Raw genomic sequence first — 22,838 nt, forward strand, 5'->3', positions numbered from 1 at the left:
TTATTTTAATAGAAAAAAAGGGAAAGATCAATGATCATTCACAGAAACTCCCTGGGTTTAAAAAGCACATGCCAAGTTTAGAAGTGTTTATATTAGTTTGGTTGTTCGTTTCTACATCATCAGTTTATTATGAGCAATGCTTGAATCTGTCACAACACTTTCAATTGTAAGGCTGTGCATAGCCACATATAGCTTAAAGAATATCTACATCCAATATTTTGTATTCCTGATATGTGCCTGCTGCACCATGTACTTGTATAAAAGAAGTATCCTGTTCTCTGTGTTTTGTTTCCTTTGTGTGAAACCCCTGGTGTTCCAGGCAGTCCCTCTGCTTTCCTAGTAAAAACTGACTACATGACAGGAGAGCAAAGTGTGGTCAGTTCTTCGGCTTTGCTAGGAACTCAGCCTGCTCTCCTCCAATGATCAGACTTGTCTTGACCCCCCCCCCCCCTCCCCTGAACAGACATTCAATGGGATGCTCAGTGTTCTGTTGCTTCTCCTCCCCCAGCTATTATGCAGCTGAAAACAGAGGGCATGTAATCACTTATCAAAAAGAGGAAAAGGGGATTTATAATTTTTTTTTATATCTATACACAAATATTTTGCCTTTCATCTCTGTTTTAAACTGAATGAGTTGGTTCACAATGTGATTGTTTACAATCATGTTAAAGAAGGATGCGTCAGCATGCATGCCTGTATTGTGCAAACATACTTGCATTGTGCAGACACTTTATCTTAACAAACAGAGATTGGCTGAGAAACTCTGAAACCCAAAAATCCAACACTTGTGAATTTTTCAATGACACTGACAAAGTTTCCAGATATATCATGGCAGAAATTTTACAGAAACAGAAAGTAGTGTTTAAGCACAGTTTGATTCAAAAGTAAAAAAAGGTCTTAAGGAAAATCCCTGTGTTGCCAATAGCTATTTCCCTGAATATCATGTCTGATTAAAAATATACATTATTGTGGAATATACCTTCACTAATGATACTTGCACAAACAACGTATTAGTTTAATAAATTAAAACTTCTATCTTTAATCACTACCCTCTTGTTACCAAACAATTTTATTGCATGATTGTACAGTTCTATAGTCGATATCATTACTGCGCGGTAATATAATTTTATTTTTGTCATTTATTCTCTTAATCACAGGAGCGAAATGCTTAACATTTATTACTTTTGGGACAAAGCATGACGGAATTTATCAGATAAGTCAGACAGCGTTTGCTTCAAATTGCCTAGGTGACCTTGAGGCCAAACACAGAGACCTGCTTTGGTCATTCAATTACATCTCAAGACGAAACCAGTCAGTACATGTGTCTCTATGATGCGTATGTACAATTTGTCCTTCTTTTTGTAAGAAAGATGTCAAGAACTCTTCTTAATCCTCTTTAATCTTTAAAGAGGATATCTGCAGGGGAAAAAAAAACATGTTTTAAACAAACTTTTACTAGGCCAGATGGGATTTTTATTTCTTACTGACTGCTAGTAACGGTTAAATAAATAGAACTAAACAGTACCATTTGTGGGTTTAAGGTATATCTTCAGGCAAGATCCAAATTTGCCCCTAATTCTCCTTCTCCCCCCCCCCCCTAGAGCATGTCCCTGCATTATATATTTATTTTCACTCCATGTGCTGTCACTACCATGCTTGTATATTTCTTGCAGGGAAAGTTACTGTGAGGAGGGATAAGCAGAGTGTCCTACATCAGTTCCTGTTGTTATAGATATGCCTCCCAAAACTACAACTTCCAAAGTCATCTCCCGCCACACAGTGGGTTTTATTTAATAAAGGCAAATAGACGGTTAATTTTACAAAGGAATTTGCCCAGGTGCTTAGTGAATGTGGTGACGTTTCACATTGCAAAGAATACCCAATCAAGTACAAGGAGAAAAAAAAAGCAACATTTTGCTTGCATGTTATTGAATGATGGAAGTCAGCAGCTGGTCACCATATTCATACAGCTTTGGGGCAAGTTCCCTTGCAAAGTTGCTCCTTTAAGGGAATTAACTCCAGAGCTTAGGGAATAAGGTGAACTGCTCACTTCCATCATTCAATCACGTGTAAGCAAAATGTTGGATGATTGGATAATGGAAGTCAGCAGTTTGACTTATTCACTAAGCTTTAGTTTTCTCAAAAAGTGCAACTTTGCAAGGGAACTTGCCCCAGAGCTTAGTAAATAAGAGCTGCTGACTTCCATCATTCAATAATGTGGAAGCAAAAATGCTGTTTTTAAAAAAAAAAACATGTACATGGACATTCACTAAGCTCTAGGGAAAAATTCACTTACAAATTGAACAGCCTATTTGTCTTAGATCAACCCCTAGTGAGATCAATCCCTAGTGAGATCAATCCCTAGTGAGATCAATCCCTAGTGAGGGCAGTCTCTTGGGAGTCAAGGTAGCAGCACTGCTTTGTTTGAGACAAAAATCAATGTAGACATGCATACAATGTGGCAACACAGGCACTACTGTTTGCAAAACCCTTAACATACAGCAAGAAAAACTGCAAGTAATATGTGTGGAAGGGTGCAATTACTAATAATGTAAACATAAAGGGTTAGAGGAATTCTGTAGTCCAGCAGGGAAGGGCTAACAACACTGTTTCGAGGATATTACGGGATTTCTGTCAGAATGAGTAGGTGTACTGCACTTGCAACATCAAAGGGATAAAAGTGATAAAACTGCATATGTTTTTGAGTGTGCCCATATATACACTTTAAAGTGGTTGTAAACCCTTACAATCCATTTTGACCTACAGGTAAGCCTAGATTAAGGCTTACCTGTAAGTCCAAGAAATATCTCCTAAACCTACATGGTTTAGGAGATATTTACTAAAATACAGTGACAGCTGTCTACGGTGCATGCGCCGTAGACAGCGGCACGCAGGCGCACTATCGCCGTTAGCAGCATGCTGCTGCTAACGGCGATATGCCGTTAGTGGTGACTCTCGTGCGCATGCGCGGGAGTGACGTCATCGCTGCTCCAGCGCTGTGAGTGGCCGGAGCAGCGATACCAGGAAGAAGATGGATGCTCCGGACTACAGGGGACAACGGTGACATCGCTGGCTCCTGTGTCAGGTAAGTGACACATAATGGGCTACTATTCGATGCATATTAGCCCATTATGCTTTACCTTTGCAGGGAGACAAAGAGGAAGTAAACCCATTAGGGTTTACTTCCTCTTTAAGTGTGTCCTCAGCCTTCTTGACTGGCAAGGGAATGAAAAGCAGAAGGCTGGCAAAGTTGTGCCACTGCTTATGCTGCTCTGTTCCCCTATCAACATGTTCTGTGTCAGCACATTTGCATGCAACACGTCTGATTTGCTCCCAATCCTGTGCCTACGTCTTAGTTTGAATAATGCTGCATAGGTGATTGCAAGAGGTTGATACCAAGTTAAATGCAGGTAATTATATGAGCTACATTAATAAAATGATTTATTAACGCATACAAAGCTACAATAAATAGTGTATTTTATATTTGCCTGGAGTTTATCTTTAAAATGGTTGACATGCTAACCAAAATTTATTTAGAAAAAGGGGTTTCTACTGTCTACCGTCAGCAACCCATTAACCTTAAGAAGCACTGCAGATGAACTAGTAACATAGGCGACTAAAAGTTTTACTTAAATGTGATTAGTAATTACACATCATAATTCACCCAATACAAGAATGTTTACATGTATAGGTATTGAATGATTGACCTTGCATACATTTACAGAGGCTTAGTATAGGCTTAGAGCTGGCAGAAGCTTGTCCTTGTTTCATCATCCAATCTTATTTCTTTAGAATGTAAGATTCTACCAATGAAAATATAAGGAATCAATAGTTTACTGAGCGATGGCCTTACCATTACAAGATATGTGGAAAGGTGAAGCCACAAACAGGTTTTCATGGTGAAGGCAAGTAAAATTAACCTGCAGGGCCTATATTTGAAATCTGGCTCTGTGGTCATCAACTGGAACCATCATTATTAGACAGCTATTTTGGGATGCTGGCTATGTCACACCTCTTTAGATGCTCTCATTGAGCAAAAAGTTGGAAATCATCTCTTGGTTGGATCTTTTGGTAAATAGGGCTTTGTTCACATGAGATAACGGTTCCTTTGAGTTTTCAAGCTGCTTATGCATGAGCTAGGAAATAACTACCAAGGATTCAGAAAGGAATGCTGATCCTGTATCCATGAGATCAGGTGGACCAGCCAAAACTGTTATTTCTCCTAATTAGTAACTGTGAACTGAGATTGCTTTCTCTACAGAAAACAAAGCATTGACCCTGATCTACTAAATACATTTTGATGTTCACGTTGCAAGAGACTTTTCACTTAGCTTAGTGAATGGGGAAAACTGTGCTGATTTCTTTGCAAGTGGTTGGGTATTTTTTCCAAAAGGGATTCTAACCACATTTAGTAAGCTGAAAATTCCCCTGGGATATGAAGTTTCACTTTGCAGAGTGAACATGCTCTATTCCTTTAGTACATCAGGGTCATTGTGTAGTATTTACTTTCCATTTTCAGGTTAAGGAGAAAAGATGGAAGGATCGTGAATTGACTCTTCAGTTTATTCACATAAAAAATGATAGAAGCATATGCAAAGTATCTACGTATTCATAAAAGCAGGTTAACAACATATTCACATTAAAAACTTGTTTTTAAAAACAGGCATACCCATACAAGGACAAGCATTCAAAAGGTGGGCTAAAGCGTTTCGAGGTTGTCCTCTTCATCAGAGCCTTGAGTAACAATAATAAGTCTGCACGATATATATATATATATATATATATATATATATATATATATATATATATATATATATATATATATATATTTATATATTAGGGCTGTTACTGATTGAAATGTTCGTGTTCGATTAATCGATTTTTTAAAATTGATTAATCCACTAATTTCGATTAATTATAACGCACATACACATCCAACTGCTTTTAGCTGATCTCCATGCATTGCAGCTCTGCATTAGTCGGTGGTAAATGTGGTATACACTATATACAATCAACCGACACTAGTTTGTTTCCACAATCCATGACTTAACTTCACAGTTCACACAAATACATTTTAAATTCAAACTGTAGCACTGACGTAAGTAATTTTTTTTATTAAACTTTAAGAACAACGTAGAAAGTTAAACTTTAATTATAAAACATATCTAGTATATTGACTATCAGTCACTTTATAGTAGGCAAGTTGGCATCACTTTAGCCAGTCACACAGACATACCGGAGTGTTTACATTTTTTTTTTTTTTTTACAACAATGTTAAAAATGGAGGTTATCAAATTTGCCTACACTTAGCTCACTGAGTGATCCCAGTTAACCACATCCATATTTTCCATCACTGTCCAGGCTGTCCGGTGACGTCGATGTCACCGGACTCCTCCCCCTTCCCTTTGTTAGCAGATGGAACTCCCTGGAGACCCGTAAGACGGCAGAGAGGTGAGTACTGATCAAAAGAATTTTGATCGATCAAAAAAAAATTGATCGATTAAAAAAATTAACGATTAATCGAGGAGTTAATCTTTAATTTTCCCAGTCCTAATATATATATACATATATATATATATATATATATATATATATATATATATATATATATACAGAGCATGGACCAACATGAAAGGGTTTTGGTTAGTAGGGAGATGTCACATGTTACGTGAGGATTACTCCTTAGCTTTGCAGCTATCCATGTCCCAGCGCTCTATACAGTGTAGAGGAATGTAGTTCATGTGGTTTTATATATGTATAAACAGATTGTTTCCATGTGCGTGAATCGGTTAAGCCTGTATAGATGTATTGTAGCTTGCAGGCATCAAGAAGCAGATGCTTCACTGTTTCAGTGTATGAGACGTTATCAGTGTATAGAAAGTGCGGGCTTGTTTAGAGAGAGAGACAGTGGGCGGATCCATAGGGCAGGCTTGTGATCCCCGATGAGGGATCACAAGCCCGCATCTGCTTCCTGATGCCTGCAAACTACAATACATCTATACAGGCTTAAACGATTCACGCACATGGAAACAATCTGTTTATATATATATATATAAAACCACATGAACTACATTCTTCTACACTGTATAGAGCGCTGGGACATGGATAGCTGCAAAGCTAAGGAGTAATCCTCACGTAACATGTGACATCTCTCTACTAACAAATCCCCTTTCATGGGGTCCATATAATGTGATCTTGCTGTATGATTCTCTTTGTTTAACTATGTTATTATATGTTAGGGACCCCGAGGTCAAATGTGTGAACATATTATTTTGAATAAAAAAAAAACATGTGAAAGAAAAAGATAGTTTTATTTAAAAAAACAACAACCTTACAAGAGCTGAAAACGATAGTTAAAAGATGTATGCGCCACATGATGGGGTCAAAGATACATTTCAACAAGGCTGTGTGGTTTTTATTTGTACCTCTGTCTATATGCCTGCATATCTTAAGGCCATGCAGGGCTTGATTGTTGCTAAATCTGAAACTGTCATCTAGCTTGCCTTACATGTGGTAGCTTAAAGTGGAACTAAACTCTCTCAATCAAAATTACTATTGTTAATCCTCATGCTGTTAGCGTTTGCAAATAGATAAAAAGGTATATTTTATTTTCTCGTTTTAAACTTTTTTTTTTTTTGTAATTGCTCTTGTCGAGACATGTAAATCAACACATACTATATATTTATTATGACGATTATGACATACAATAATAATGACATGGCTAATAATAAAAATAATAATAATAAAACAATAATATTAATAAGAGGAGACATTTGTACAGTTGCCATCCAAAGCAACTATACTGTAGGCCAGGGATCTCAAACTGGTGGCCCTCCAGCTGTTGCAAAACTACAAGTCCCATGAGGCATTGCAAGGCTAACAGTTATAAGCATGACTACCACAGGTAAAAGCATGATGGGACTTGTAGTTTTGCAACAGCTGGAGGGCTGCAAGTTTGAGACCCCTGCTGTAGACAGAAAGTCAGCTTTTTCTCAAATGAATGTTTTGCAGTACATCATAGAATAATAGTTGCTTTTCTCTTGCATTTCAAATATAAAACCCCTTCATGACCAAAGGCCACTGAATCCTACATGCCTAGAGCAAATATAGCAGCCTTAGTATGCATTGGTTAATTTGATAATATCTCTATGCCAAATTTTCCACCAGTATTTTTTACACTGATTTGTACAATCTTAAAAAATACTTTCTTGTTATTATACCCTTCACAGTTTTTCATATTTTTTTGATATTTAAAAGCAGACATCTAATATTATTTTCTAGTTCTGTGTGATCTTACCACCCAGGAGCCAATTAGTTAAATCATTTCTAAGTGAATTATTAGACTGTATTACTGCTTTAGTTTTATACTTTTTACCTTCTTACTTATATTTTACCATTTTTATTCCAGTTTGCTCTCAGTTTTCCCGTGGTGTGTACGCCATCTTTGGGTTCTATGATCAAATGTCCATGAACACCTTGACGTCTTTTTGCGGAGCCCTCCACACTTCATTCATCACTCCCAGCTTCCCAACAGATGCAGATGTTCAGTTTGTCATTCAGATGAGACCAGCGCTTAAAGGACCTATCCTAACCCTTCTTAATGATTACGACTGGCAGAGATTTGTTTACCTGTATGATACTGAAAGAGGTAAGAGGGCTATTCTGACAGTTATGATTCTGATGTACTGTATATTTTTATGTATATGTTATTAGTGTACAGGACATGAAATCGCTACTATAGATTAAGATATCTGTAGCAAAAACTCTGTGAAACTACATATAAAGGTCAAATAAGTCATAAAATGATTGTCATTGCGTTCTGTCAACTCTCACTATGTGGTGATGATAGTGATGTCTGTGACCACCGCCTACCTCAGCAGATACCCTTGTTGTGCATTGGCGATCATGAGGGCTGACAATAGCCTTTTGTTATATACATACTCTTTCACAGCTGTAGCTGATTATCAAGTCCACTTGTGTAAAAAGTAATATAGATAATATAAAGGGAAAACCTAAAATAACAAAATATTCATCATATATGGTTCAGTCATTAAAATCTCTCAGTTACTAATTATGCAAAGTCCTCAGTGTGCAAAATAATCCACCAGCATAGTACAATAATGAATTCATCCACAGTAAAATAAAAGTGGTCAGCCTTCGCGCCGCTAAGTGGTAATAAGTGACTAAAGTGGAACAAAATCCAAAATCAGATATAATGAAACACAGATGCTGTGAAAAAGAGCCTGAGTGATATAAAGTGCAAATGCTAACTAAAAAATGCAGCAGGACAAAATAGTGAGCACAAACTATCAAATAATGAATATAAAGGGGTGGGTCCTGCGCAAATCGTGCCACTCAAATAAAATACACAAATTCAAAATAATATAAATATGTGCATACATACAATGCCGTGAAAAAAAATATAGTCCAAAAAACAGCACGCATAAAAATATATAAAAAATATATAAAAAAATGGAAAAAAGGTTTAATGATAGAACAATAATAAAATGTCCGCTACTCAAGGCTCCCAGAACTCTCACCTTTAAACGAAGTGAATAAGCAAATCAAACAAACTCCAGGATTCTCTTATTTCATTCATAAATAATAAATAATAGCCATCAGGCAATCCAAAGGAGGGATGCAATGATACAATTCCGCCACTAGAGGGCCAGTCCCAGCTTCCAGAATAGCTGAAATGGATCTTCACTTCTATTTCACAGTGTATGGCTCAAAATAAGAGAGAGGAGGGGGAGAGAGAGAAACAGGAGACTTCCATAGTGTAGTAGTTTAAAAAACGGCAGGTAAATTTATTAAAAAGCAGTAAAGACTCTCACATTTTAATTGCAAAAACAAGCACAATCAGGAAGAGGGTATAATGACAACTTCCTCCCGCCTTACTCTACTTCCGGTTCGTCCTCTGGCCAATCCCTACGCGTTACGTCATGTGACTTCTTCATGGGCATCCCCATGAAGAAGTCACATGACGTAACGCGTAGGGATTGGCCAGAGGACGAACCGGAAGTAGAGTAAGGCGGGAGGAAGTTGTCATTATACCCTCTTCCTGATTGTGCTTGTTTTTGCAATTAAAATGTGAGAGTCTTTACTGCTTTTTAATAAATTTACCTGCCGTTTTTTAAACTACTACACTATGGAAGTCTCCTGTTTCTCTCTCTCCCCCTCCTCTCTCTTATTTTGAGCCATACACTGTGAAATAGAAGTGAAGATCCATTTCAGCTATTCTGGAAGCTGGGACTGGCCCTCTAGTGGCGGAATTGTATCATTGCATCCCTCCTTTGGATTGCCTGATGGCTATTATTTATTATTTATGAATGAAATAAGAGAATCCTGGAGTTTGTTTGATTTGCTTATTCACTTCGTTTAAAGGTGAGAGTTCTGGGAGCCTTGAGTAGCGGACATTTTATTATTGTTCTATCATTAAACCTTTTTTCCATTTTTTTATATATTTTTTATATATTTTTATGCGTGCTGTTTTTTGGACTATATTTTTTTTCACGGCATTGTATGTATGCACATATTTATATTATTTTGAATTTGTGTATTTTATTTGAGTGGCACGATTTGCGCAGGACCCACCCCTTTATATTAATTCATCCACAGTGCCTCTTGTACACATTCCATGACCGCCCACCCCCTTAAGTGGGCCCACACTCACCAGAGGTTTTTGAACCTCTGCTATTAGCATTATAAGAGACTTCCAGGTTTTATGAATATCTTCCCTCCTAGGATCTTCTAGATACTCCAACACTCCTCTGCTATCACAATCCTGGACCTTTCTTTACCCCCCACATAGATCAGTATCACTCGGTTTTGGAACTCAATACTCAGCCAATCACGAAGATAAAAGAAAACAACCACCATAGTGTAGTAACTTTTATTAGAAAAACTGCTATTTACCATTACACGCACATAAAGAAATCCTTGTATCCACACTTGAAAGTGCTGCTCCAGCGTGAGCTCCACTGGCCAGAAGTGACGTCACTCGAAGCCACGCCAATAGGCATGTTATATCATTTTAGCACATATCATTGGTATTTTGGTTTTTGAACAGCCTGTTGTTCCCCAAAAATAAGAGTGGTCTCTTCTGTGAACTAGATTTATCAGGAAAATTCTTTGAAATTATTTCACTGCCACCTTCTGTCATAAGTCAGTAGAACTGTATAGTTTTAAAGAGGAAGTAAAGGCTATTAAAAAAAAAAAATGCAACCTGCAAGGCAAAGGCATAATAAGCTAGTATGCATAGCATACTAGCTCATTATGAATAACTTACCTGAGAACGAAGCCCCCGAAGCGGTCCTCCGTCTTCATCTTCGCCGCTGCCATGTATCCTGGAGTGACTTCCTGGTCTCGCTGCTCTGGCGCTGTGATTCGCCGGAGCCGCGATGACGTCACTCCCGCGCATGCACATGGGAGCCGACACGAGCTGCATATCGCCGTGATCTGCGGCCTGCTCAGTGCGCCTGCGCGTCGCTGTCTACAGCGCATGCGCCATAGACAGCGGTGCCTGTCTTTTTGTAAATATCTCCTAAACCGTATAGGTTTAGGAGATATTTCTTGGACCTACAGGTAAGCCTTAATCTAGGCTTACCTGTAGGTCAAAGTGGTTTGTAAGGGTTTACAACCACTTTAAGGCTCTTTGTTGCTCAAACATTTTACTACAAATGTATTATCAATTTTTATTACTATTCACATTTTCATTCTGTGATGCAGATTGGAGGTGATAAATTTTAACCTATAGAACTAAACCATAGTAAAACAATAGTTAAAGCTGTAATTTCAGGCTATTTCTTTTCGGCTCAGGTAAAAAAAGCAGCTTCAATGGTCATTCAGTTATTACAACTCCTTGTGCTTCTTGAATTCAGGACTCAGCACAGGGTAGCAAAATCATTACTAAATTCTGATATTTGCAAACTCAAATCCTCCTAGTCAGATTTGCACGTTTTTATTAAATCGCATCAAATGTGTTAAAAATTTTAAACAAGGCATACATTGGAATGCCTTTTTCTCTTTAAATAGATTGAGTCATAAAGCCAAATACTGTTTACAGAAAACTGGTAGACAATTACAACTCATAACCCACCTGAAATCGCCCTTTAAAAAAAAAAAAAAGGATTCTTTCATCTGTGACCTGAAATTTCACGTGCCCCATTTCATTTCTGATTGTCCCTTGAAAATGTCTAAGTGAAGGTTCCTTTTTTCAATGTCATTGCAATGCAGCATAGTGACCTGAACAACCCATATATACATTAGTTTATATGATTGCATCTACCATTCATACAAATGAGACCTACACTAAAAATAAATGCACAGATGTGAACAGGCCTTTATAATACCCATAGTAGCCAATGTATTCCATTGGCCACTTGGAAGTTCTTGCTCTGTGGACCAATGGACACTTTAAAAGGTTAGTGGAACTCAAACATTTACAATAATTGAACCATTTAAGTACAAAATTAGGACAGCTGCTATTGCTAACTTGTTTTAATAATGCAAGCTCTAGGGCTGTTATCCCCTTTTGGTTCACTACATGTTGAGTAGCTAATTTTTGATAAGTATAATCTTCTGCCCTGCATGCTTGTTCCAGGTGCAGGGATTTCACCAGTGGAGTTCCCAACAGACATAAGAAATTTTAGTCTGATTTATTTCTGGCAAAAAAAAATTTTTTTTAGTGGGTGGCACAGTGGTGTAGTGGGTAGCACTCTCACCTAGCAGTAAAAAGGGTCACTGGTTCAAAGCCCAGCCATGACACTACTTGCCTGGAGTTTGCATGTTCTCCCTGTGCATGCATGGGTTTCCTCTGGGAACTCCGGTTTCCTCTCACACTCCAAAGACATGCAGGTAGGTTAATTGGATTCTCTCTAAATTGGCCCTAGTATATGAATGTGAGTTAGGGACCTTAGAATGTAAACTCCCTGAGGGTAGGGATGTGAATGTACAATGTATATGTAAAGCGCTGTGTAAATTGATGGTGCTATATAAGTACCTTAAATAATAATAATAGTGGACTGTTGCTTTAAAATACTGAATCCACCTGGACATGCCACTAGTGTATCTACACTGTCCACTGTCTTAATTCCACATAAGATCATAGTAATGACACAAACCATACGTTTATGACCACAAGATGTAGTTACGTAGTCAGATTGAAAAAAGACACAAGTCCATCTAGTTCAACCTATAAAAGGGAAAAAAAATATGTATACATGTATACAAACCCATATACACAATTCTATACCCACAGTTGATCCAGAAGAAGGAAAAAAAAAAAACAGCAAAGCATGACCCAATTTGCTCCAGCAGGGAAAAAAATCCTTCCTGATGCCTGGAGCTATCCCCTGGATCAAACTTATATTAAGTACATTTAGGAAATAATCCTGTACTTTTTTAAAGCAAGCTATTGAGCTGGCCAGAACCCCCTCTGAAGGGAGTCTATTTCACAATTTCACAGCTCTTACTGTGAAGAAGCCTTTCCATATTTGGCGATTAAATCTCTTTTCCTCTAGACGTAAAGAGTGCCCCCTTGTCTTCTGTGATGACCTTAAAGTGAATAACTCAACACCAAGTTCACTATATGGACCACTTATGTATATGTGCATGTTGATCATATCCCCCTTAATCTCCTCTTCTCAAGAGTGAATATATTCAGTTCAGCTAATCTTTCCACATGGCTGAGCTCCTCCATGCCTCTTATCAGTTTGGTTGCTCTTCTCTGTACTTTCTCCATTTCCCCGATATCCTTTTTGTGTACTGGTGCCCAAAACTGAACTGTATATTCCAGATGAGGTCTTACTGATGATTTGTACAGGAGCAAAAGTATATCTCCGTCTCTGGAGTCCATACCTCTCTTAATACAAGAAAGGACTTTGCTTGCTTTGCAAACTACAGCTTGGGATTGCATGCTATTATTAAGCTTATGATCTACCAAAACTCCAAAATCCTTCTCCACCATTGATTCCCCCAGTTGTGCTTTCCTAGAATGTATGAAGCCCACCAATTGCATACATAACTAAGTGCATCAACATTAAGCCTAGGTTCACATTGGCACCGGGAATGAAATTGTGCAAGTTCAGCTGAACACAGTTTCATTCCCGCATGTCAGTCCCGACTTCGTTGGTAATTGGGTTTCAGCACAGATGTCTATTGAAATTGCACCCTGAAGTCGCCAAAAGTAGTACAGAAACTACTTTTGGGAATCAGTGCGGCACCAGAAATGCGGCGTTGCATTGATTCGGACAGTGCCATTGCCGGCAACAGCCACCGATTTGGCATGCGATTTGACATGTCAAATCGCATGCCAAATTGCTGCAATGTGAACCAGTGCTTAACCTCAATTGCCACATAGTTGCCCAATTAAACAGTGCATTGTTAGTCTGTAGGGATGAGCTGAACACCCGCCAGTTTAGTTTGCAACAGAACATACGAACGGGTAAAGAATTTGTTCGAACATGAGAACACTGTTAATCAAAAGTGCTAATTTTGAAGGCTTATATGCAAGTTATTACTATAAACATTGTTGCTCCAGGGGACATATATCAATGCAAAAAAAGTTTTAATAGTGGTCTTTTTTTCGGGAGCAATGATTTTACTAATGCTTACAGTGAAACAATAAAAATTAAATATTCCTTTAAATATTGTGTCTGGGGTTGTCCTTAGTATGCCTGTAAAGTAGCACATCTTTCCCATGTTTATAACAGTGCCACAGCAAAATTACATTTCTAAAGGAAAAAATGTCACTTAAAACTGCTCGCGGCTGAAATGTATTGTCGGATTCCGGCAATATAGATAAAAATACCAAATATACTAAAACAAATGGCGGGAATGTCCCCCCAAAATCCATACCAGGCCCTTCAGGTCTGGAATGGATATTTACCACAAATACTACACACATCAAATACCGCCACCTAGTGTGTCAACACTGCGCCAGCACCCAACCTCCCCCCCAGCTGCCACTTGTATATATATCACTCAAATAATTAGAAGGTAAATATAACCTCACACCTACACCGTGTTAAATTACTATCACCTTGTGGCGCTAAATAGGTAAGATCAATCCCCCCGTAAGACCTCCAAAACTATATAATGGGAGTGTACAGAGTGGACTCTCCAACCCTTATTAAATACACCTCAAATAAAATATATATTTGCAAAATCAACAAATCAGGTGTATAAATAAAGTATCAAATGACCTTATTCATTCAATAATTGTAAGTGCAAAAATAAACAGATGTTTTCATATTCATTTACAATATGTGCATGTCCCTCAAAAAAAAAAAAAAAACGATATATTCATAAAAATATATATACAAAAGTGTATTCCCAACTCCACATGTGTTTATAACATACAGAAAAAGCAGGTCATTTTTTTAAAGTGAGACAAAACAATTTCTTAGCACATAAACAAAAAAAGTCCTCAATAAAAGTGTCCCAAAGCAGAACGACAGGTAGTGATAAAATAAAAAATAAAAAATCAGCACACCCTTCTCATGTGTGCTTTCTTATCAGTGTCCCCAATCGATGAAAAACTCCTTCACCACACCACCAGTGACCCCCTATGGATGGAGCACTCACCAGACAGATTGCCTAGCACTCTCGCACCAGGCTCAACAGGCGTTTTGAATTGCTTAATTAGGAATCACAGATGTCCAGCACACAATATCCAGAGAGTATTACTTCCTCTTTGCAGATTCCAATATGATTATCGACCCAGGTTCCTCAAAAAGAAAAACAGAGGCTTCCCATGGTGTAATACTATAAAACAACTTTAATAGCACACTTAAAAGCCACTCGGTAATGCACTCACATGTAAAAAACTTGTAAAAAGCACTTCAAAGTCACTGCAATAATTCACATCAGCAAAACTTCACTCTAAGGCATTGGTGGTTACAGTGGATACTGGTCACAGTTCGCAGTGTCAGTGATATCTCTCACCCCTCCTTTTGCTGTATGGTACCCTACAGCCAGACTCTCAATGACACTCTCCAATCCTGTTCCTCGTGTAAGAGGCACACACCTGTGTGCCTCTTACACGAGGAGTTACACGAGAAGTCAGTTGGGAACCAGGGAGCCTTTAAATTGCTGACAATCGTGCCCCACCGCCACCTGCAGAGGATGCATCATGTCCATGACCACCACTGTTAACTGTAGACACAGAGGCTGATTGTCATCTTTTTAGTGGCCTGTGAGCGTCTGCCTTTCCTTGGTGGCCTTTCAGACATGATGTATTTTTTGTTTTGCAACACCACACTACACTGTATTATATACTGTATACACCGCTTGAAGTGTATTAGAATGTATACAACAGCTGCATTGTATTGTATACTGTGTACACCATCAGAAGTGTAGTATAAACTGCACACACTGTATTGATACTGTGTACACCGCCTGAAGTGTATTAGAAACAGTACACCACGGAGTGCACTGTAGATATAGGCTACACTGAATGCAGAGTATATATATATATATATATATATATCTATATATCTATATATATATATATATATATCCGCCTGAAGTGTATTATAAACAGTACATCACGGAATGCACTGTACATATAGGCTACACTCAATGCAGAGTATATATATTTATACATATACAAGACTGACTGTATATATATTTTTATATATATATATATATATAATATATGTATATACAGTATATATCAAATACACTGCCACTAACTGAATAACCTGTCTGCTTAATCTAACTCAAGATATCTCTCTGTCCACACCAACAACACTACACACGCCCGCTCTGTAAGCAGCCTTATATAGTGTGAGCCATGGACTTAGACTCCCTGAGCCATGATTGGCCAAATGCACCCTGCGTTTATCCAATTATGGCTATATTAGCAAAGCGTGCTCGGATTGGCCAAAGCATGCAGGTCAGGTGCTTGCTTTGGCCAATCAACATACAGCCACGCACTGCGATTTCGCAGTGCATTAGGGGACTTTCCACAGCGCTCAAATTTTCCACAAACGCCCCATATGTTCGGTTTGTTTTAGAACACATGAACACCCGATGTTCGTTTTGAACTTACATTTGACTCGAATTGTGGGCTCATCCCTAGTTTCAGTGTTGCTGTATACAAGTGATGTATTTTCAATACCACATTTGCAAGTGGATAAGCAGATTGCCTACCTACTCTGCAGTTTACCACTATTCATGTTTATTTATACTGTACCCTCAAAAAAACATACTTTATGGGTATATAGATTTCACTTTACATTTATTTCTTCATATTTACAGATCTGAAAAATACACACAGTATGTAAGTGGTCTATTTTATGTTGATAACTCTATTTATTTAAAAGGTGCACTCTGCCACAAAAAACTCCCTGTTCCATTTACTGTATTGCTGTTCGTTCATTCATACTCCTAGCTCCATCACTCTTGCTGCTTTGTAAGATATAATTTGCATAAACAACTGGCTGCAATCAAACTTGTGACACAAAATGTTCGTTTTCTTAGAAAAAGAATGGGTCTATAATGAATGCAGTCATATTAAGTGTTTCTCACTGAATCAACAGCAATTTTCTTGACTTGGTTTCATTGCATTTTCTCTGCCATGTGTAAAACAGTGAATGCACCTTGATAGATTCAGCTGAGATGATCTATGTGTACAATTGGTGGGGGAGAGTCCATCAATTGTAATTAGCCTTTGTTTGTGGTGGATGGAACGTCAACGCATTTAGAATGTATAATCGGCTATTCCGTTGAAAAAATAAATATTTTGTGTAATCTCTGATAAGGCTGGAGGGCACAAGATGTTGCATCTCAACATTTCAGGGTTTGCAAGAAATATATTGAAGTATTTCTCTAAAAGAAGTAAATACACTATAATCATTCATGTAATGTTCCATTTTATGAGCTATAGAATTTTTGTCTTTCATTTATTTATGCACATTCACATCCATGTTTCCAGCTGCCAAAGCTTAAGCTTTAGTAAAGGATTGGGTGTTGGGGAGCAATTAAATTACCAGGAATTATGTTTTAAAACGAAAGCAGACGTTTATATTGCAACATGCTAGCATGCAATGATAGGTACTAACTTTTTTTGTGAGAAGTGCCTTTAGAAGTTCATTCATAAGGCTCTCCCTGGCATTCTTCAAGAGGACCTTTAATTCAGACCACTTATAGTTTGTCCTTGTGTACAACCTATCTAGCCATACTACAAGATTTTCAGACTGAGTAGCATGCTGAACTCGTGATGTGCACCCAGTTTGATCTAAACCCATGTCTGAACCAATGTTTACTTGTTCAGAGGTTTAGCAAATGGTCCAACTTAACGGGTAAACCCCCGGCTGTAGCGCAAAGTGAAACCAGCAGGGAAACCACCACTGATAAATGTGACCGCTCTCTGCTCTGGGCTCATAGTTGTTAGCCCTTGTACACATGGTCGGAGAATCCGTCAGAATGTGTCCTATCGGACCGTGTCGTCGGATAATTCGACTGTGTGTGGTATGCATCGGACTGATTCCGTCGGAATATCCGTCGGACCCAATTTTCCAACATGTTGGAAATATTTTCCGATCAACTGGGCCGATCGGACATACTCCGATCATGTGTAGAGAATTTTGATCGGACCAAGTGCCACGCATGCTCAGATCAAATTCCTACATCAAATCTATTGGCTACTAGCCTGAATGTAGTCCCATCGTAACGAAATTACGTCATCACGTTCTGAAAGATCGGATTTTTCGCCAACTTTGTCCGACCGTGGGTATGCAACAGTTTCGGACAAGATCCGACGGACAAAATCCGACGGGCAAAATTCGACAGATTTGGTTGGGGAAATCTCCGACCGTGTGTACAGGGGCTTAGGGTGCCATTGCCCGCTGACCACTCTGTACCAGTGGTTATTGGGGGTCTGTGGTTGGGGGCTTAGCAAAATCTAGATTTACAGATACTGCCTCCTCATGTGAATGAGTAAGGGGCACCTAATCACAAGAATATGTATATAGTAAATAAAGACACACTTTTTGACAAGTTGTTTATTTAAATAAATAGGAGATTCTCCGTGATGTCTTTGACCAAAAATTGTCAAGTCCATATTTGATCAATGATGTCCCCTAGGAGATCCATTCCCCTTCGTTTACATTTAGTGGAGTGGTAAGTGGGGAGGCATCAATTTTCTGTTTTAGGAAGGAGGAAGTAAGAATTCCAGTCTGGGGGAGTTTCTTTTGGTGGGGGTTCAGGAAAGGGAGGTGGGTTTGCTTTTGGAGAAGGGGGAGTTTCTTGTAGAGAAGTTTACAGGGGGTGGTTAATGGCAGTGATTTGCTTCTGGGAGGGTGTTTGATTGGATGAAGGGCGATTTTCTTCATAATTAGAAATCTTTGCTGTGGGAGAGGGTATTGACTGGGGGAGATATTTTTGCTTTGGGGGATCGGCTTAGAGACAAGGAGGTTTATTTTTTGGGGGGATATTTGAGGGAGGAACATATTTTACTGTGGGAATGTTTGCTTGGGGAGAGAGGGTTCTTAGGAGGGAGAGAGTTTGTTTTTTTAATTATACTTACCTAGGTGGATGGAGCATTGATCCAATGTTGTATCTGTCCTCAGCTGCTTCTAAGCCAAACAACAGAGGGAACAAAGACCGCTGAGTTCTCAGGCTTCACTGAGCAAAGAGTGGTGACTGTCAGTCCCTGGCTCTACCTCCCTCCCCCAAGCTCAAGCTCACTGGAATGCCAGGCTGTGGAGGGGGCAGGAGAAGCTGGCTCAGGGTCGCTGCGACTCACTGAGAGGCTGAGTGAGCTGCTGGTCTGGGCATCTAGGTAAATCCTAACTTTAATAGTGTCCATAGTTTTGGCAGAAGTGTGAAGATGCATGTACCAATATAAACAAAAATGGATGTTTATAAACATACATTAGAAATAACTGCTCCCCCTAATGGTCATTTTACTACAGTAGCTAGTAGGGGGTATCCCGTAAGACCAAGCATATCCCGTAAGACCAATAAGCCAAATAAGGGGGTGGTTAAGCACATCCCGTAAGGCCAATAAGCCAAATAAGACCAATAAGCCAAATAAGACCCCCAACCCTTCTTGCCATTCCCCTCTTACCCATTATGCAGGCTCTTTATTTCTTCTTACCTTGTGAAACAGCTTACACTCACCTTGCCCCTCGCTGGCATTAAACTGCACCTGGAAAAGGTGGATCTTCACTGGCCGATCACCTACCACCCCACTTGCAATGAGTTCTCTCACCTCTTCTGCATTATGAGTTGGCTCTGCTGATGGACAGCCAATAGGAAGTGTACAGATCATGCAGGAAGTGAGGTTAGAACCTGAAGAAGGACTAGGTCTGATATGAACAAAGGAAGATAGAAGACTTGGGACTGATCATGGCTTAGTAGAATAAGTAGAATGGACATTTAGATTGAGTTGTTCCTTTTTTTTTTTTTTTTACTGCAAGCTGTAAATTAGAAGGGGGTGTGGGAAGGGGATTATAATTATTATTACTTCAGTAAGCTGCATATGCTTTAACCCTAAGTTTTTACCCATTTGTCCTGATACTACATAGCCTATCGCTAATTAGAATTGGCAGGTTTTGTAACCTTTTCACTTTCATACTAATTGAACACAAAGCAATTTATATAAAACACCTCATACATACATTCATATTAACATTGTATAACAGGAACTGATTTGTAATGTAAATGTATATTCATGAAAGTAACAGCAGATCCAGGGTTCAACAAGACCATTAAAACTAACTGAAGACAATAGCATCTAAATGGGGTTAAGCTGTAATACGGTTAACTAGGGCTTTGTGCATTCAGGCCTTGATTTAACAAGTCCTTGTGGAATGTATTTGTGGATTGAGCAAGAGTGACATTGTATAGAAATGTTATACCCCATAACAGAATGAACAATGGTTAAGATAGATCAATAGATCAATAGCCCAATGAGCAATGCAAGTCAAATTGTTGCCTGGACAAAGAAAATTACATATGCCTCTATGACTACAAATCATTCAACTTAATGCAAATATGTTACAAGTAAATACAGGGGGAATTTTACAGTTGTGTATCTGAATATACAGCACTCAAGGGTCAGCTTTATTGGTATACCCTGAGAGCCATGAAAGGTATAGGTATAAACTTATATCCATTGCACTTTACCTAAAACCAGTTAAGCATGTCAGTCTGATGTTTTTTTTTGGTGGCACGCAGCCCCCTCGCTCCTTCTCTGCAACCCTCAGCTGTTTTACGGATTTAAACTGAATGAGACTCCAGCTGTCCTCTAATTGATAAAGACTACACTTGCTTGATAAAGGCATTTTGCAGCTGAATACTTCAGAAAATGTTTTATGGACCCCTTTTCTGGAATAAACTGCTGGAAGTTACAATTAATTTGATGATGTTAATTACCAAAGCGGTACAATTCTTTTTTTTTAAATTAACTACATGTGGCCCTTAGCAGACATAACATGGCCCGTACAAGATTAATTCCACTCAGTTTGGTCCAGTGCTTCATTGGCATTTGACATGCCTGCATTAAGCATGTCTTGATGCCTGAGGGCCAAAAGAGTTAATTTACCAAATATATGAGCTAATTTAACCACTTCAGTCCCGAAAGATTTGGCTGCTCAAAAACCAGGCCATTTTTTGCTATACAGCCATGTGACACTTTAACTCACAATTGCGCAGTCGTGTGAAGCTTTACCCAAACAAAATTGACATCCTTTTTTTCCCCACAAATAGAGCTTTCTTTTGGTGGTATTTGATCACCATATTTTTTACTTTTTGCTATAATAATTATCCCAAATAAAAAAAAATATCAATTTTTTTCCCCAGTTTAAGCCAATATGTATTCTGTATGTAAAAATATATATGTAAAAGTTATAGCGTCTACAAAATAGGGGGTAGATTTATGATATTTTTATTATTTTCTTTTTTTACTAGAAATGGTGGTCATCAGCAGTTTTTATCGTGACTGCGACATTATGGCTGACGCATCGGACACTTTTGGCACATTTTTGGGACCATTGACAATTATACAGCGATCAGTGCTATAAAAATGCACTGATTACTGTATAAATGTCACTGGCAGAAAAGGGGTTAACACTAAGGGGCGATACAGGGGTTAACTGTGTTCCCTAGGTGTGTTCTAACTGTGGGGAGGGAAGGGACTGACTAGGAGGAGAGAGAGATCAGTGTTCATACTTAGTATGAACACATGATATGTCTCCTCTCCCCTGAGAGAACCAGATCAGTGTGTTTACACACACAGATCCCAGTTCTTGCTCCAGTCACGAGTGGTCGCGGGTGCCCAGTGGTCATCGCGTCCGCCGGGTACACGCATCGGCTCCAGCAGTGAGCCAAGGGCGCGCGTGCCCCCTAGTGATCAAAAGGCGAAGCAACGTAAGGTAGCGTTGCATGGCCCAGTGGAGCCTAACTGCCGCAGTACAACTGCTGCGGCTAGTCGGGAAGGGGTTAAACCCAGTAGGCAATCCCTATCAGCACTGATACTGCAACCTGGTTTGGTCTGTTATCTCCCCTATACTAATCCCACTGATTAGGATAAGAACGGGTTCACACATGTGCGTTGCGTATTGAAGCTCCGGTCTCACTGCGAAGATAAAGATCAGTTGTTCAGAGGTTCCTCTGCGTTTTAGCTGCGGATCAGTGAGCAGGGAGAGGGGGGAGGTGTAATGAGGAGAAGGAGAGAATTTGTGTTCAGAACGGAATGCATCTGCGAATCAGATGCGTTCCCCTTAGAAGATAATGGCTTGTAATTTGCACCGCAATGCCCAGAAAATGCGCACGTTTTTTGTGCAATGCGCAGTGCGATTGCCACGCACATATGTGAACCAAATGCATTGAAATTAATGTATTTTAAAATGTTCTGCAAATTGGATGCGGTGTAAACGCATCTAATTAGCATAGGTGTGAACGGGGGCTTAAGAAGAAGCCCAAGTTGATCAAAAAAGTGTTACTTAAAGAGCAATAAGTAATAATATACACACCCTTACTCAATATCCCTTGACCATACAACGGATCTTGCAGCTGCTCAGTTTTCTTTTAATGGCTTGATATACTAAAAAGAAATACACATAAATATCAAATGAATTGCAGGGGAATTAAAAAAAAAAAAACAGAAGTTCTACAGCCCATGATTTTTTTTTTAAGTCTACATAGGCTCACTCACTGCCGTTCACCTTACTTCACACCTTACCAATTAGGCCTAATCTTATTTAAACATGTTATTGGAATTGTAATACAATATAACTTCTTTGTAGTGTCATACATAAAAACAATAAGACTGCAATTTTCTGATCTCTTTCTGAAAATGCTTGTTCTCTATCTTTGGTGCTTTCTGAGTCCCTGACCCAGAGCAACAATGCAGCAAGCAAAGTATGAGTAAAGTAAGAACTCTGATCTATATACATGTTTCAAGTCAATGATACAGTATTTAAGCCATTAGATCAGCATTATTACAGCTAGAGAGCTAGCATTGTCAAAACATGAGGTCAGCGTTAGCAACCTCAATACTTCATACAACATAGTTTTCCTTTCAGTAGTAATTCTAAAAACCCAGCTCCAGGCTAAACGTATTTTTTATGAGTATCCCCTCGGTGCTGGGAGATCAAAAACAACTTCTGGCTACTCCACTCACCTTTGTACCAGAATTGTCCTTTGCAGTACCTCTTCTGGGCTACAGACCTCAGTCTTCCTGGTTAAATGATGCTCCTTTTAACTCAACCCCAAAGACAGAATGCTAAGGTAAAGTTGCCAGGTTTTCAAAATGATATGACACAAATCACACCTCCATTTGGAGCCACATTGACAAAATCATGCCCCTATGCCCTGAACCAATTAGT

The 22,838-nt window shown here is 38.9% G+C and overlaps 1 protein-coding gene across 4 annotated transcripts in view; it reads left to right on the forward strand.

The window, feature by feature from the left end:
• The window catches only part of GRIA3 (glutamate ionotropic receptor AMPA type subunit 3), a 388,948-nt gene that overhangs the window by 119,824 nt on the left and 246,286 nt on the right, over positions 1–22,838 (forward strand). For all 4 annotated transcript variants that reach the window (XR_013272428.1, XR_013272422.1, XM_077478276.1 and 1 more), the window contains exon 3: positions 7,409–7,648. Coding sequence is in view for 2 of the 4 variants with exons in the window: in XM_077478276.1 (XP_077334402.1) it covers positions 7,409–7,648 (240 nt within the window). In the remaining 2 variants the exon portion in view is untranslated. The remainder of the gene's footprint in view (positions 1–7,408; positions 7,649–22,838) is intronic.

The sequence above is a fragment of the Lithobates pipiens genome, unplaced genomic scaffold (assembly GCF_037356315.1).
Source record: "Lithobates pipiens isolate NorthernLeopardFrog02 unplaced genomic scaffold, aLitPip1_a1.2 Scaffold_1, whole genome shotgun sequence".
NCBI classification, from domain to species: domain Eukaryota; kingdom Metazoa; phylum Chordata; class Amphibia; order Anura; family Ranidae; genus Lithobates; species Lithobates pipiens.